The sequence below is a fragment of the Pelophylax lessonae genome (genome assembly GCF_965119305.1).
Source record: "Pelophylax lessonae genome assembly, chromosome: 11".
Taxonomy (NCBI): Eukaryota; Metazoa; Chordata; class Amphibia; order Anura; family Ranidae; genus Pelophylax; species Pelophylax lessonae.
Genome location: NC_138778.1, coordinates 182,984,902 through 183,001,642, shown reverse-complemented (window position 1 = coordinate 183,001,642; position 16,741 = coordinate 182,984,902). Strand labels below are relative to the sequence as shown.

At 42.0% G+C, this 16,741-nt stretch overlaps 1 protein-coding gene across 1 annotated transcript in view; it reads left to right on the top strand.

Moving 5' to 3' along the window:
• The window catches only part of ITGB3 (integrin subunit beta 3), a 158,095-nt gene extending 143,016 nt beyond the window's left edge, over positions 1 to 15,079 (top strand). The window contains exons 12-15 of the mRNA XM_082272407.1: positions 55 to 155; positions 1,868 to 1,987; positions 6,738 to 6,904; positions 14,340 to 15,079. Of these exons, the coding sequence (XP_082128533.1) occupies positions 55 to 155; positions 1,868 to 1,987; positions 6,738 to 6,904; positions 14,340 to 14,411 (460 nt within the window). The 3' untranslated portion in view covers positions 14,412 to 15,079. The remainder of the gene's footprint in view (positions 1 to 54; positions 156 to 1,867; positions 1,988 to 6,737; positions 6,905 to 14,339) is intronic.
• The last annotated feature ends 1,662 nt before the right edge of the window (positions 15,080 to 16,741 follow it).

Here is a 16,741-nt window from a genome sequence, read left to right as displayed (position 1 = left end):
TAAAATACACCTTTTTTTTTTACATATCATTTTTTTTTCCTATCCTATTTCAAGGGGGTGTGTGGAGTGCAAGAAGTTTGAGCGTGGCCCTTGGAAGAATGAATCCCTGTGCAAGAGAATTTGTCGAGATGAGATTGTACGTGTAGAGGAACTTGGTGAGTATCCAGTGTGATACTAGACAAAAACTATAAATTTGTTTTGGTTTTCAGCTCTGGCAGCTTGGTGCTGGTGGTAAAATTAATAAAGTATACCCTACACCGTAGTCACTTCACCAAGTGAAGACACCGGATAATGCAATTATCAGACTCTGATAGGGGAATTCCTTTAGATCTTTTATTAAAGTTTATGCAGCGTAAGCCATAGCACTCAGCAAGTGAGACAAGTACTTCATGCTTAATCAGCTTTAATAAAGGATCAAGGGGGTTTTACCTATCCTATGATCATTGCGTTATCCACAAAAGCAGGCTTTTGGCATATATCTGTTCCAGTGGTGTATTTTGGTTTTCTGCTGCCCTTGGCAAGACTAAAATCGGATGCCCTCCTCCCCATCTAAATTTGTCCCACCCCAGCCACAGTATACCATTCTTGTCTCAGGGTCTAATGGGGAAGTTGCAGCCAATCACACTGAACAGCTGCAGCTTCCTCATCAAACCCTGAGTCCAAGTGCTACATATGTGGTCAGTGGGGCAGAGGATGGGGTCAGCGGGACATAGAACGGGGCCAGCAGGGCGGGGGCGGCACTGATCAAGCTGCACTGATAGGCGACTGATAGGCGACACTGATGGGCACTGATAGGCAGCACTGAAGGGCACTATTAGGCGGCACTAAAGGGCAATGATAGGCTGCACTGATAGGCGGCACTGATCATCAGGACAGCGTAAATTTCCATTTTCACACTGGACAGTTACTGGCTCTCTCATCACGCTGTGATAACCCATGAGGAAAGGAATGCCGATAACCTACAATTTGGAATCAGCTGTGCCCGAAGTGGTGCAGACCCAAACAGACGCGCGGGGGGCGCCGTTCTCGGATGATGTCAAAAGATGCCACCCCTGGCAAATGCCTTGTTTTCCACATGGTAGATACCCCCCTGATCTGTTCACCTTCTGAGCAAACAACCGCCTCCAAAAACAAGGCCCTAACATTTTAACAACCCCCATCCGAGGAAGAAGGAAGGGGGGGGGGGTAAAATGTTAGGTTCCTTTTAAAGAGGAAATAAACCCTCTTCTTTTACTTTTACCTACAGGTAAGCCTTAAATAAGGCTTACCTATAGGTAGTGTGAACATCTCCTAAACTTTTAAGCGCTTTGAAGGTCAAGGTTATCGTGCCGGACCTTAAGAGCCCGTGCCGTATTCATGCGCGGGAGTGATGTCATCGCGGCTTCGGTCACTCGCAGCGCTGGAGCCCACAAACCTGGAAGAAACGCCGGGGAAGATGTCAGCCATCTCAGCGATGTGCAGGCGCCGCTGATACAGCTTCGTTCTAAGGTACGTTTTTTTATAATGAGCTAGTATGCGATGCATACTAACTCATTATGCCTTTGTCTTACAGATCCCCCCCCGGGTTTACAAACTCTTTAAGACCCTTGACCTGTCCCTTAACACTTAAACACCCATCCAAAACCCCTAACCCTAAACATAAGACCTTAACTGTTAACCTGCCCCCAACACTTAACCCTAAACTCTAAATTTAGTTCCATTACTAAATAAATCGTATTCTTTTCTGTTGTATACACACCTCATCTTTCGCTGATAGCATACATTCCTGCAATGAGAACATGCACTGCTGATACCCTGTCACCAAAATCACCAGTGAATTTTTTTCTTTAACTTTTTCTCTCTAACTTACACTGAATTTCCTTCTCAGTTGACAATGGTGAGAATGCGGTGAACTGCACTTATAAAGATGAGAATGACTGTGTGGTCAGGTTCCAGTACCATGAGGACTACAGTGGGAAGTCTGTGTTGTATGTCATCGGTGAAGAAGGTAATCCTGCAGACTGTTGACAGCTGTTTAATATTATATTGTCATATTATAAACCAGCCTTGTCTAGGATGTTCAGTTTTGTTTTTGTTCTCTAAGTTATGTTAGAAATTTCAAGCATTTAAAAGAGTTGCTACAGACACAGCAGACCACACAGTGTCTACTTCGTCCAATCAGAAAATGCCTTGTATTCATTGAAAAAAATATAAGCCTTTCTCTGAATGGTGGCAGTGCCGACCGGGTGACCCCTATGGTTACTATGCACAAAGGTAGCTGCTCAGCACTGGACCCGGACAACTACTATTATCAATGTAGCTGACTACCACAGTATTCTACAGCTCAAACAAGGATTGGTCAAGTATGAAATATGCATACTGTCACACGGAAAACCCGAGCTCACCAGCCAGCCACTTGAAAAAGTAACAGTCTTTATTGGACATTCAAAACATGCAAACCAAAGAGCAATTTTCTCCAGTCGAAATAAAGCAAAGGGTCCATAAGCCTGGAATAATCAAAACAACATATCAGCTCACTGCCAGTGTACCAGTCCCACACTGGGGTTTCGGGTTCTCATCTGCTTTGAGGTACCGGAAGAGCTGCTGGAGCAAAACAGAGTCTCCAGATAGTCCACACTTGTTCACAGCTGTGAGCTACTCCACGCTACTTCATAGGCACTTGCTGACTCCTTCCTGCATCTTTTCAAGCCTCCCTTGCAAGCGGGTTAAACCTTTTGGGACCATAGTCTTGGTATTCAGGGTTTGTAGGCTGTTTCCCAACCAAATGCTCTCTGAGCCTCAGAATTTTGGGTCCCAAAGGAGGACTCACCAATCCAGAGAAAACTGAAATCAGTCATCTCTTCTCCAAACAGACTACTCTGGAAACCCTCACCCTGTATGGGTGAGAACCTCTGAGAATCCCTTGAGCTCTTCCTTAAAGGGACCATAACCCAAACCGTTCGGAAATAAATCTCCCATCAAGGACCCATCTTCGGCTTCTCTCACAGTACTTACATGTAACTATGCTATAAAAATCATACCTAAATCAAGAATGCCTGAAATGGGCAACACCTCCGCATTCCTTTCTTGCACGTATGATATATATTGTATTTGTTCGTGGTAACTGGGATTTTGCTGTTGTACACAGGAAAGTTAACCTCATCTGGGATGTTTAGATTAACAGTGCTATTCATGGCATGCCTCCAACATAAAATATTAAGTACAGCCAAAGTATACAGTCTACTTTGTAAAGATCCACCTGGTAGATGTTTCTAACAGAGAAAGCATTACACTTCAAGTTTTTCATAACGTTGATCAGTAATTACGAACATATACTGTACCATCCACACTAACTTTTAGTAACATGTCCCAGAAACCGGGAGGTACGTGATAAAAATACAAACTTTACAAGAATTCTTCCAGCCCCCTCTAACAAGCTGTTATGTATTTCCTCATCAGCGCCTCATTCTTAACTCTTGTGTACCAAGCAATGTCAGTCTCTGAAAGCTATGTGGAATCTGAGCTTTGACGTTTATTTATGTACATACATATGGTGGTGAAGCAACAGCTAAGAACCAGTTTTGGAAATCTTCTAATCAATTGTAAATTTTATTCCAGTTTTTTTGGTATGTGCTTTCCAATGTGTTATTTTTTTTTTCTGAGGTTTGAGAGAAATTGCATCTAAATCAGTGCTTTAACCACTTAAGCCCCGGAAGATTTTACCCCCTTCCTGACCAGGGTTTTTTTTGCTATTTTTTACTGCGTGACTTTAATGGACAATTGCGCGGTCGTGCGACGCTGTACCTAAACGAATTTGACATCCTTTTTTTCCCACAAACAGAGCTTTCTTTTGGTGGTATTTGATCACCTGTGCGCTTTTTACTTTTTGCGCTATAAACAAAAAAATAGCGTAAATTTTGCAAAAATAACAATATTTTTCACATTTTTTATATGAAATTCCCCCCCAAAAAAATGTAAAAATCAAAATTTTTTAACATTTTTGGCCAATTTGTTTTCTGCTACATATGTTTGGTAAAAAAAAATTGCAAAAAGCGTATTTTGATTGGTTTGCGCAAAAGTTATCGCGTTTACTAACAAAGAGAAAGATTTTTGATATTTTTGTTGTTTTTTTTTTTTAACGAGTAATGGCGGCGATCTGCGATTTTTTTTGCGGTACTGCGAAATTGCGCCGGACAGATCGGACCCTTGACTGACATTTTTGACACTTTTGGGGTTACCAGTGACATTACTGCAGTAATCAGTGCTATACATATGCACTGTTACTGCAAAATGACACTGGCAAGGAAGGGGTTAACTTTATTGGGGAGGGAGGGGTTAAGTGTGTCCCTAGGGGCGTGATTTTTATTGTGATTGGCTGTGGCTACTAGTGTAGGAACAGTGATCAACGGTCCTACATAGTAGAACCGTATGATCACGGTTTCTACACAGGGGAGAATGACAGGCGGCTTGTTTACATCAGCCACCTGACTTTCTCCCTCTGTACCGACGATCGGCGAGTGACCGACGGACATCGGGTCCGCCGGTCACACGCACTGACTTCCCTGTGAACGAGCCGCAGCGGGCGCACGTCTCTACGGGCGCGCGCGCGCCCGCTATTGGCTCACAAGGAAGTGACAGGCGAGTGACGTACCCCTACGTCACTCTGCCTGGCCGGGGCTGACCGCCGCAGTATATAGTCGTGCGGCGGTCGGCAACCGGTTAAGTGGGCCGGTATGCACTGGTACTCAGTACCGCCACTTCCAAATATGGCTCTTGAGCATACCGCCACCTATCCGTGCGCCTTAGCGTACCAGTACGCTCATTTTGTACATCTGCGCCCTCAATTGCCCCCCCCAAGAATATTTCCCACTCCAGAGCCAGACCAGTCACCACCAGTGAGTCCCCCTGCTCCAGAGTCCCAGCCCAGGCCAAGGGGGGGGGGGTGCTCTGTGGGGACCCTGATGTGGGGTGGGGGGGGCAAAAAAAATGTATAGGCTATAATAGAGTACCGGCACCTCTTTTGGGCCACTTAAAGCACTGATCTAAATTGCTGTATGGTGTCGGCATGTGTACCTTCAGACAGTTCTCCTACAAACTATTTAACATACAGTAGCTGTTTGGGCATATCGCATGAGTGAAGTGCAAAGTAATTAGTTTTAGTAGATGCCGCAGAGTTTACCAACCTGACAGTTTGTTATATCTCTTAAGACCTTTATTGATGAGCTGTAGAAACTTGAGTTCCTGGGGCTGCACATCTGCTGTGGTCATTTGGGAGGCTCCCATTATACCTGTAGAATTTATTATTTCATATTGTGAAGAATGCAAGAGGAGGTGATGAAATGCAGGAACACCTAAATTCCCAGCTGGACAGCTACTATATAAACTATAAAACTAAAGCAAACTAATTGAACAGATCTGTTAACGAGAACCCGTCTATTTGAATGTAGCACAGTAGACTGCAGGCAAAATCTTTTTTTGTTTTAGATAAATGGAGAAAGCTTTCTATCAAGTTGTATTGCTCTTAAGGTGGTTGTAAACCTCTGACATGAAATATGGACAAAGCATATCCCTCTATAGCGTGTCTTTGTCTCATTTAAGAGCACTAAGTGTCATTTCTGCCTGCTGCTTCATTCTTCTGCTATCAGCATGAATCAATTCTGACAAGTTTTCCTGACACCAAGAGAAAAATGGTGACAGGGACAGGACCTCCAGCATATTGAAAGCTTCAGCTCTGTTCCTGAGAGCTGTGAGGAGGGGGTGTGTCTCTTCCTTCCAATCAGCTCTCAAATCTCTCCTCATTGATGTAATTTCAGGTCTCCGCCCCCTGCTTTTCAGAGCTAAGAGATCCTGTGTAAATTCTGAGCTCTGAAGGGATGTATGGGAAAGATAGCTGTAGACAGACAGGTACAACTCATGTAGGAAGGTTTGTTTCACCTCTGTGTATCACCTGAGGTCAGTCACTTTACTGGGTATATGTAAGGGTTTACAACCACTTTAATATCCCCAGAGACAAGGACATAAGCACAGCTATAGCAGCTCATTGAACTGTTATAGGACCCAGAAGAAAAAGGACCCACAATTGTCTGGCTATACAGTGATATAGCAACAGTAAACTATAAGGGTCCTCTAAATGTTTTTTCTTGTGGGGCCCCATTTTACACAGCTAGAGTGGAATTCAAGTTAAAAAACTTTTTGTATATAATGAAGAAGGGCGGAAACCTCTTTTACATGCATGTTGCATTCCGTGTTCACACTAGGGAGATTTCACATCACATCCTGACCCAGTCCCAGTAACTATGACAGACAGAATATATGGGTAAAATATTCCCCGATAGGGACATAGCTTTAAAAAAAGGAGAGGTTCTATCCTTTTCCAGTTTTTCCAAAACCAATAAGTTGTGGCATTTAAGTTATTTTAGGGAACACGGGACTACTTGTGAGGAACGATAAGCTTTATCCTGGTATTCATCTTCTGAAGGTGGCTACCATGTTTATCTTATGAAATCCTGATAGCTGCTTGTGTCCTTATTTAATGTACGGCCATGAATTTCAGTGTACAGTATGCAACCAAATTTCCCATGTTCTGAGTGCCATCCCCAAGATCAGATTTTTTTTTTAGAGGCTGCACAAATCATTCAACTGCTGGTGGAAACAGACAGGAGGTTTGTGGGAAATAATAACAAAAGGCACACCAAACAATATTTATAGTTTGCCAGTACTTTGTCTACTTGACATTGCTTCTTCTTTATTCCACACAGAATGCCCCCAGGGTCCTGATATCCTTGTGGTTTTAATGTCTGTGATGGGAGCCATCCTACTAGTGGGCTTGATAGCACTGCTTATTTGGAAGCTGCTCATCACCATCCACGACCGGCGTGAGTTTGCCAAATTTGAAGAGGAGCGAACGAAAGCTAAGTGGGACACTGTAAGTAAAGCAATGTTTCGTCATTTCCAATGATATATTCCTGTAGCGAGGAGAACAGTTTTTCTCTCTTCTCACAAAGCTGGTAATTTAAAACAGACATCTAGGAGGATCTTAGGAGTAAACATAATGCAGTAAAGAAGCAGCTATGGTAGACATTGTACTTGGTTCTTTCAGCCAGGAAGGCTTTATGTACTGTTTTTCGATCTTACAAGTGGTTTAGAAATTAACTTTTTTGTACACAGCTGTGCATTAAAATGAGTCCGTACTTTGCCCATGCAGGGCTAAACAACAGGGTTGCTTAATTGCTGCCCTTCAGCTGCTTTTATTGTACTTAACTTATTTTAATTTCCCTGCTGCTACATTTACCACATGGAAGTGAAGATATATATAGTAAGTCCCCTACATATGAATATTCAAATTGCGAACTTTCAAAGATGCAAACATGTGTTCGCATGTCCAATCCTGTAAAGCTGGGTACACACATTTAGCAGGCTGAACAAAAAAAACTGACAGATCACAAAACACAAGCAATGTTACTTCGGCGATCTCCCATGCTGTACCTTTGTGTTCTGATAGAGGGGCTCCCCCGCTAGAACACACTGATCAGCGCTCGCAGCCTTTGTCTGCAAGTGCTGATCTTTGCTGGACTTACGAATAAGTTGAACTGATGAACGAGCTCCCAGAACAGAACTCGTTCCGAAGTAGGGGACTTACTGTACCTGGCACTTTGCAAAGGCTACGCCTTACCCAGGACTTCTTGTTTGAAATCTGGAAAGCAAATGTGAACTGTGGGAGAGTGAAAAGAACATGAATACAGGCAGTAGGGGTTGGCAGAGAAGTGAACCTGTTGCCTTGTATGGGTAAACGACAATGTTGACATTATGGGGAGCTATAAGGCCAGCACAAGGGACCAAAAAGAGCAAAAACACTCCAGCTCTCAGGAGAAAGTGATGCTGAACCAGGAAACAATATAGAGAGGCAGAAATCCTGGCTGTTGGAATTTCTGCCCTAGAGGAACTTGAACTATAAAGACATTGCTATAAAGCCCAGTCATGTATGAGCACTTAAGATAATTTTACATCCTTTGGCCAAATTTTAGTTGTACTGTTCCATTTGTTAAAATGGGGAGGCTTGCAATAGGTGCCTGGGGGGCACATATAATTTTATTGTATGTTAAATGTCAGACCTCATGTCCATTACCGTCATAGGGTTGTAAAAAATATGCCAGAGTTAATATCCACTAATAGCTTACACACTGGACATGTTTGGCATCACACCCTAAAGCAACAGTAAGTTGGATTTGTTGTGTCAGTGGGCACATGTATGAATGTTTGTGAAATCCTATCCTAGGGCTCCCATATGCTTCAATTCCTGACTGCTAATCCTATTATTTCCATTGCTGTGCCTTCTTAAAGTGACACTCTACTCCAAAACAAAAACGTATTATTGCCACAGATAATATCACTGTACCTGTACAGGAATTCAGATATCTCACCCTATTTGACATTGTTTTACTGTCTTTTGCTTGATGTGGGTTGCCATTGTATGTAAAAGTAGGTATCCTTAGTGATTAGCTTTCTCCTAAACTATATATACCTTTTTTATAAAAAAAAAAAAAAAAAAACCTAGTATGGGTTCCCCCACCCCTGCATAGCTATTATACCTTCAGGCTCGGCACACACTTATGCAATTCTGCATCCAATTCACAGGACAGGAGATTGTGACCGACTCACAATGGAACCAGTTCACAAATCTCCATGACTGCTGTGGAGCGGATTGCACAGGGGTCCTGTGGGTCTTTGGCTCTGTTTCAGCTCAGAATTCAGGCAAATATTTGGGCCTGATTCATCCCTGAAACGGAGAACAGGGTTTCACTGGGCCCCTGTTGTGAGCCGCATCTGCATTAAGTGTGAATCCAGCCTCAGTGTGTAGGTGCAACTACATGCCCCATAGCGAAAAATGGGAGAGCGCAGTAGGTCAAGTAGGTGCCTTCCAAACAGCTTAGAGGGGGACCATGCTGCATCAGAAGTCTGATTTTGAAATAATGTCTAAGGGAATGATCCAAATTGATTTTATTTATTTATTTTTTATACAAAGGTAACGCTGGGCAAGAAGTCAGCGGTATATTGCAAAATAATGCACATATACGGTATAAATGAATGCCTCTACCCATCAGCATACTAGAACGGTTGTGAATTCTCTGTGCAATGCCCACAAAAACAGCAAATATATTTTTGATGTTCTGAGGTTTAAGTGCCAATTTACAATGAATGGACTGCCTTAATACAACTTGCATTGGCGGACAAGAAAACAAGTTTTAACACGTTAGCGCATGCATAAAGCCCACCCTACCTATGGCCCCAGGCCAACCTAGATACCCTGAAGAAAGATTACCTTGAAGGTAACCTCTGCTTATGCAATCAAATGCATACTTTAAATTGACAGGTTTACATCTTACTCCCACACTACTCAAAACATAGGAAATATCTAGGAAAACCAGAGGAAACAAAACAATTTGTAAACAGCATTTGTTTGTGCAAGATTTGAAGGCATGCATGCCTAAGAGGAATTATTCAAATTTGACTTGTTGCCATGGGGAAATTAAAGACACAATAATGTGTAATCGTTTCACAGAAAGATATAGAAAAGTATATATATAGATGTTCGCTGTATCCTCTTGGCAAGTGGATACATTTTAAAGACTTAGTTTGAACCTACAGACAAAACAAAATTCTGTACCAAAAGGTGACTACTTTTAGTAATGTTGATATTAAATTAAGTGACCTAATTATTGTAAATACTCCACCGGCTGGAGGCCACATTTACTACAGATCACCCATAGGAGTGAACAAAGTGGATGCCCACATGTGCAGTAGGAAGTGGACCTCGCCAAAACTTTATCCTTGCAAAAGGTTGTGCAGTAGTGCAGTACTGGGCAGGACCACATAGCGATGATAACTAATGGCACTTTTCCACTGCAAGTAACGGCTCGGCTCTACTCGGCCCTGCTTGACCCGGTTTGGTTTTCCACGGCATGGTACCACATGGTACAGTGTTGGAACGGTTCGGTACGGTTTGGTATGGTTTGCTTTTCCACTAAAGTAGTACTAAATTAAGTGGGTGGGATAACAACGATTCTGTGACCATTCAGTGGCTAGTAGTGACTGCATGCAAAGGATTGTGGGATATGGTACCGGTATGGTACCTCTTGGAACCACAATTGAGGTGGTACTGTTTTAGAGAGCCGTACCGTTCGGTTCTATGTAGTGGAAAAGCGCCGCCGTACCATACCAAACCATTCCTACACCATACAATGCTGTACCTGCAGTGGAAAATCACAAAAGCGAGCCGAACCGTTCGGTTCCATGCAGTGGAAAAGCCCCATAGGTGGGCTACACTTCGGGTGGTGGGGCTTGTTTTTTGAAAGTAAAAGTTGAAAAAAATCAAGAATTTTTAATGCTTCCTTTCCATTAGGGATGCATTGATTCCGATACCAAGCATTTGCATGAGTATCGGTACTCGCGCAAATGCTCCCGATACGAGACTTTGCGGTGTGATTTGCATCAATACAAAATAAAACGGAGCAAATCACACTGAAATTATTCTTATGCAATTTGAACAGGAATGTGGTGCGATTCCTGTCCGAATCGCATGCGATTTCCCTCACCACTCCTGTGTGCGTGTGTTTGTGTAGAAAGGAAAAAGCGCCATCTAGTGGGCAGTTTATTAAAAACGGGAGATGTATAGGTGGTCCACCCCCAAGCTGACATCACTTTAGCCCTATACCCATGGGGTCTTCTCGTCCAGCCCCATGAGCACCTACAGTGGTTGTGATTTGCTATCATTGGCGGGATCAGGACACCTATGCAAAGGTATCAGTGCAACCCTACTTTCCATAAATGATTTTATTGACTTATGATTTGCCACTGAAACACACTAGCAAATATGACTACTTCACAACTCAAAACTCTAGCATGGCCCCCTCCCTCCTTGAACATCATAGCCCTCACCTCTTCTTTGAGTGCCTAATTAATGCCTGTGCTGGCCCAGGCCCTCTGTCCCCACCTTACAAAATCTTTTATGTAGCAGCCAGGGGTGGAGGAAAGGTAAACACTATAAGGTGTCACTTCAGTGACAGCTCTAAGACTGCTGAGGCTGCGGACATCACATTCGAGATGGAGGGGCCTAGCAGCAGTCTGCGGTCTTTTAGATATCTACACAAGGAAGGCTTTTACAGGTACATAACATGCTTAAAATAGAATAAATACACATATAATCTTATAAGAAGATTGTTGAGGACACAAATGGTTTAGTGAAAAGATCTGTTTCTAGGACAACTTCCCTAAAAGTGCAGCTGTCCTTTAAAGCTAACCTCAAAAACTGTCATCAATATATATGCCTTAGTATTAACAGTTGCTATAAATCTACTTTGTGTGTACCAGATGCCTTTTAAAACCCCAATATTACCTTATAAAAATAGGAGTGACATCCTCACTGTGCTATACATAGTCTGTATAGAGTGCACAGCTGTGGGAAGGACCCAGAAAGCTCCACCCACTACAGGTTGTCTGCAGAAAATACAAAAGGGGGCAAAGCCAAGACCAGTCACTCTGCACAAAAAGAGAAAGAAGCAGCGTCCAGTCTGTATTACAGGAAGCTCCTACACAGAGGTTGATTTACGAATGGCAAATAGACTGTGCACTTTGCAAAGTGTAGTTGCTTCAGAGCTTAGTAAATGAGTAGAAGCTCTGCTGACTTTCATCATCCAAACATGTGCAAGCAAAAATCCTTTTTTTTTTTTTTTTTTTTTTTTAATTTTCCTTGCATGTGATTGGGTATTCGTTTCAGAGTGAAGATTTACCTTATTTACTAAGCTCTGAAGCAATTGCACTTTGCAAAGTGCACAGTCTATTTGCCTTTAGTAAATCAACCCCAAAATTTCACACTGGATCACTGCACAGGTCTGGAAAAAAATAGACAAAACACACCAAGATTAAAGGAAGAAAACAAATAACTAAAAAGAAAAGATGGGGTTTTATATAGACTGGTGGAAAGAGGAATATCACAATTATCAAACAGTTATATTAAAAGGCTTCAGGCAGGTTCGTGTGGTGCTGGTTGGACGTAAGGAGCCCTCTACTTGGGTGGTCAGGGTGCAATACCTGTGATGTTGCCAATATACTTGAATATATAGAACACACTCTGGGAACTGCCTGCCTCATATATACAGCGGGCTAGACGGAGGCCCCATCAACATTGATCTAGAAGGCCAGAGGAATCTTCCCACCATAAGTATGTTGTGGGTACACTGTTGATACTTAAGGCATTGAACGGAACCTGTTCCTTATCTGCATGATTACAGTTAATCCAACGCATGCCTTTCCTGCATGTCATCTTTGGTGATCTGCCCCTCAATGCATGTGTCTACCCAGGTCTCTGTCGCAGCGGGAAATATCGGTCTGCTTTGGTCTCTCTGGCCCTGAGGAAGCCTTGTTGCGAAACATGTTGGCTTGCTGGGGACCCTAGACCGTGCTATATAGAGACCGTACCATATTTGTGATACACTGTATTAGCATTCCCTAAGGGAATATATTTCTACACATGCGTTTTTCTTTCTTTTATATTTTCTTTTGGATATATGTCTATATGATATATATGTTTTTATATACATATGCATAATAAAGAGTTTATTTTTAATATAACTGTTTGATAATTGTGATCCTCCTCTTTCCACCAGTTTATGTAAAGCCCCATCTTTTCTTTCTTAGTTATTTGTTTTCAATATATCCAAGGGGTATAGACTACCTAACACGGTAATTTGTATCTATTAACCACTTAAGCCCCGGAAGATTTTACCCCCTTACTGACCAGGACCTATTTTGCGATTCGGCACTGTGTGACTTAAACGGAAAATTGCGCGGTCGTGCGATGCTGTACCCAAATGAAATTGACGTCCTTTTTTTCCCACAAACAGAGCTTTTTTTTGGTGGTATTTGATCACCTGTGCATTTTTTTGATCATGCGCTATAAACAAAAAAAGAGCGACAATTTTGCAAAAATAACAATATTTTTTACATTTTTTTATATGAAATTCCCCCCCAAAAAAATGTAAAAATCTAAATTTTTTAACATTTTAGGCCAATTTGTTTTCTGCTACATATGTTTGGTAAAAAAAAAAATCGCAATAAGCGTATTTTGATTGGTTTGCGCAAAAGTTATTGCGTTTACTAACTAAGGGAAAATTTTTGTCATTTTTATTGTTTTTTTTTTTAACGAGTTATGGTGGCGATCTGCGATTTTTTTTTTTGCGGGACTGCGACATTGTGGTAGACAGATCGGACCCCTGACTGACATTTTTGACACTTTTGGGGGTACCAGTGACATTACTACAGTAATCAGTGCTATACATATGCACTGTTACTGTAAAAATTACACTGGCAGGGAAGGGGTTAACTTTATTGGAGAAGGAGGGGTTAAGTGTGTTCCTAGGGGCGTGATTCTAACTGTAAAGGGATGTAGCTGTTGGTGTAACTACAGAGATATACGATCCTACATAGCAGGATCGTATGATCTCTGCACTTACACAAGGGAGAATGACAGGCGGCTTTGTTTACATTAGCCGCCTGCCTTTCTCCCTCTGTACCGGACGATCGCTAGTGACCGGCGGACATCGGGTCCACTGGTCACACGCGCGAACATGTTAGGGAGCGAACGGGGGCGGGAGCGCGCCTCCGGCGGCACGCGCTCGCCCCCTAGAGGCTCACAGGCTAGCGACGTAGTACTACGTCACTTTGCCTGTGAGGGGCTGACTGCCGCCGTAAATAGTCGTGCGGCAGTCAGCAAGTGGTTAAAGGAAGAATACACAACTCTTGCATTTAGACAATATTTGCTTATCCCAGAGTTCAGATTTAAGTGTGTAAAGTTAAAGGCTGTTAGCCTATTTGCTAATTGTGCTTTTAACTTCAGGAGAAATTGCTATAAAAAAAAAAAAAAAAAGGCATAAAGAAAAAAGGCAAATATTACCAAGTTAATAATTCTTCTGCTCTGTAGTACAAAATCACATTTGATAAAAGGATGGAATCATGTTGTTGCCTGGTAGAGAAACCAAGAATTATGTTTATGTTGCCTTTCTCATGTGACGCAAAAAGTGGTAAGTCCCATCTGCAGGATGCATCTCACCGCTCACCTGAACAAGGCTTAAGGTAAAATGACAGATAATAAATACAGCATACAAAGCTAATGCTTTTTCTGCTTGGTGGAGTAAAATCAAACTGGGAAAAGGTTTTATTAAAGTGTAATGTTCTTTTGCTAACAGTGTATATAGTCTGACTGGAGGTAACAAGCATGAAGGTCTCCACAGTAACACATAATGAGCCCGTGGCTTTATAGTGAGATAGTATCTGTACAATCACTTCTAATACGATTTGTATTTCAGGCTCACAACCCTCTCTACAAAGGGGCCACTTCAACCTTCACCAACATAACATACCGAGGAAATCCAGAATGAATATGGGGAATGGACATTCGATAACCCAATCTTAGAGAACTGAAATTTGTCACGTCATTTCTGCTGTTTCGCATCCTCATTATTTTAATAGCACAACGCTCTTTACAAGATGTGAAGCCCCTGTGGCCATCAGGGGCTGTTTTTGATCTAACAATGATTTACAAAAAAAAAAGATTCAGGGCCTTTAAATGGTCTTTTATATCTACTGAATACTTCCACCCTTTAAATCCCAGACGAAGAGGACGCAAGGTGGATACTCAACACAGAGAATACATCAGCCATTAGGATGCATTAGAACGGCCAGAAAAACAGAACTTCTGCTGTCAAACAAAGATTCTCAGGAATTGCGCTATACTGAGTTGTGATAATGTGCTCCACCCTGCTACACTCAGTAGACCCCTGTACAGGACTGAGCTTGTGCGGCTACACCCTTCTCACATACTACATTTTTTTAAATGCAAGACCTGTAACTTACTAAAGCACAAGAAAAAAAAAATGTTTGAGCTTTTCCACACAGCTTTCTAAAGATATAAGTGTTCAACGCTTCTTGCCAGCAATATTTTCTATATATTTTCTATGGTTTTTTTGTTACATATCTATGTACTGTGTGCCAAAGTATTTGCCATACAATCTGTTTTTATTCTGATCAAAGTGAAACAAAACTTGAATTTTTTTTTTTCTTTTTTATACACTAGTAGGAAATGTTTTATATCAGAAGTATTTTATTCAACAAAAAAGTGTTACTTACTGATGCCGAAGTAATTGTAGCCATAATAATAAGACTTGCAACAAAATGATTGAAGTGCTGTCCATGATACTTTTTTTTTATTTACATTAGGGGGTTCCCTGAAAGATTGTCCTGGAAATGTTATTTTTAGTGCAAATAAAAAAGTATCACAGACACTACTTAGTTGTTTTTGTTACTGATGAAAAGACACCAATTGGGAAGGTAAATGAAAAAATAAATGGTATTGCTTAATAAGCATGTTTTTTGTTTGCTTGTATATATAGTGCATTCGGAAAGTATTTACAGCGCTTCACTTTTTCTACATTTAGTTATGTTACAGCCTTATTCTAAAATAGATGAAATTCATTATTTTCATTAAAATTCTACAAAAAAATACCCCATAATGACAACGTGAAAGAAGTTTGTTTGAAATCTTTGCAAATTTATTAAAAATAAAAACAAAAAAAATCCCATGTACATAAGTATTCACAGCCTTTGCTCAATACTTTGTTGAAGCACCTTTGGCACCAATTACAGCCTCAAGTCTTTTTGAGTATGATGCTACAAGCTTGGCACACCTATTTTTGGGCAGTTTCTCCCATTCTTCTTTGCAGGACCTCTAAAGCCCCGTACACACGTACCGATTGTCGGCATTAAATATTCGGCCGCCGACCGATCGGCCGATTGTAGGCTTGTTAGTATGATGCTTCCGACAGCCGACAGCGCATTTTCGGCCGAACAGAATCGGATGTGCGGGCATTAAAATTTTTGTTGGCCAACACTAGAACGGCTGATTGTTCGTCAGTCAGTACAGATTTCGGCCGACAGACAGCAGATTAGCAAGACTGGGCATGCTCAGAAAAGAAAAAAGACAAGGAAAGTTAACCATCACATGACATCACTTCTGCAGTCGGCTGTTGTTGGCCGACAAAATTCGTGTGCAGTCTTTTGCAGTTTTCAACAGACACGACAGCCCTGGACAAAAGACGGCCGATCGTTCGGCCGACGATCGCTACGTGTGTATGGGGCTTAAAGCTCCATCAGGTTGGATGGGGAGCGTGGGTGCACAGCAATTTTCAGATCTCTCTAGAGATGTTTAATCAGGTTCAAGTGTGGGCTCTGACTGGGCCACTCAAGGACATTCACAGAGTTGTCTTGTAGCCATTGCTTTGTTATCTTGCCTGTGTGTGCTTAGGGTTGTTCTCTTCTTGGAAAATGAACCTTTGCCCCAGTCTGAGGTCCAGAGCGCTCTGGAGCAGGTTTTCATCAAGAATGTCTCTGTACATTGCTGTATTCATCTTTTCCTCAATCCTGACTAGTCACCCAGTTCCTGCCACTGAAAAACATCCCCACAGCATTATGCTGCCACCACCATGCTCTTCTGTAGGGATGGTATTGGCCAGGTGATGAGCGGTGCCTGGTTTCCTCCAGACAGGACATTTGCCATTCAGGCCAAAGAGTTAAATCATTGTTTCATCAGACCAGAGAATTTTTCTCTCATGGTCTGAAAGTCCTTCAGGTGCTTTTTGGCAAACTCTAGCCAGGCTGTCATGTGCCTTTTACTGAGGAGTGGCTTCCGTCTGACCCCTCTACCATACAGGCC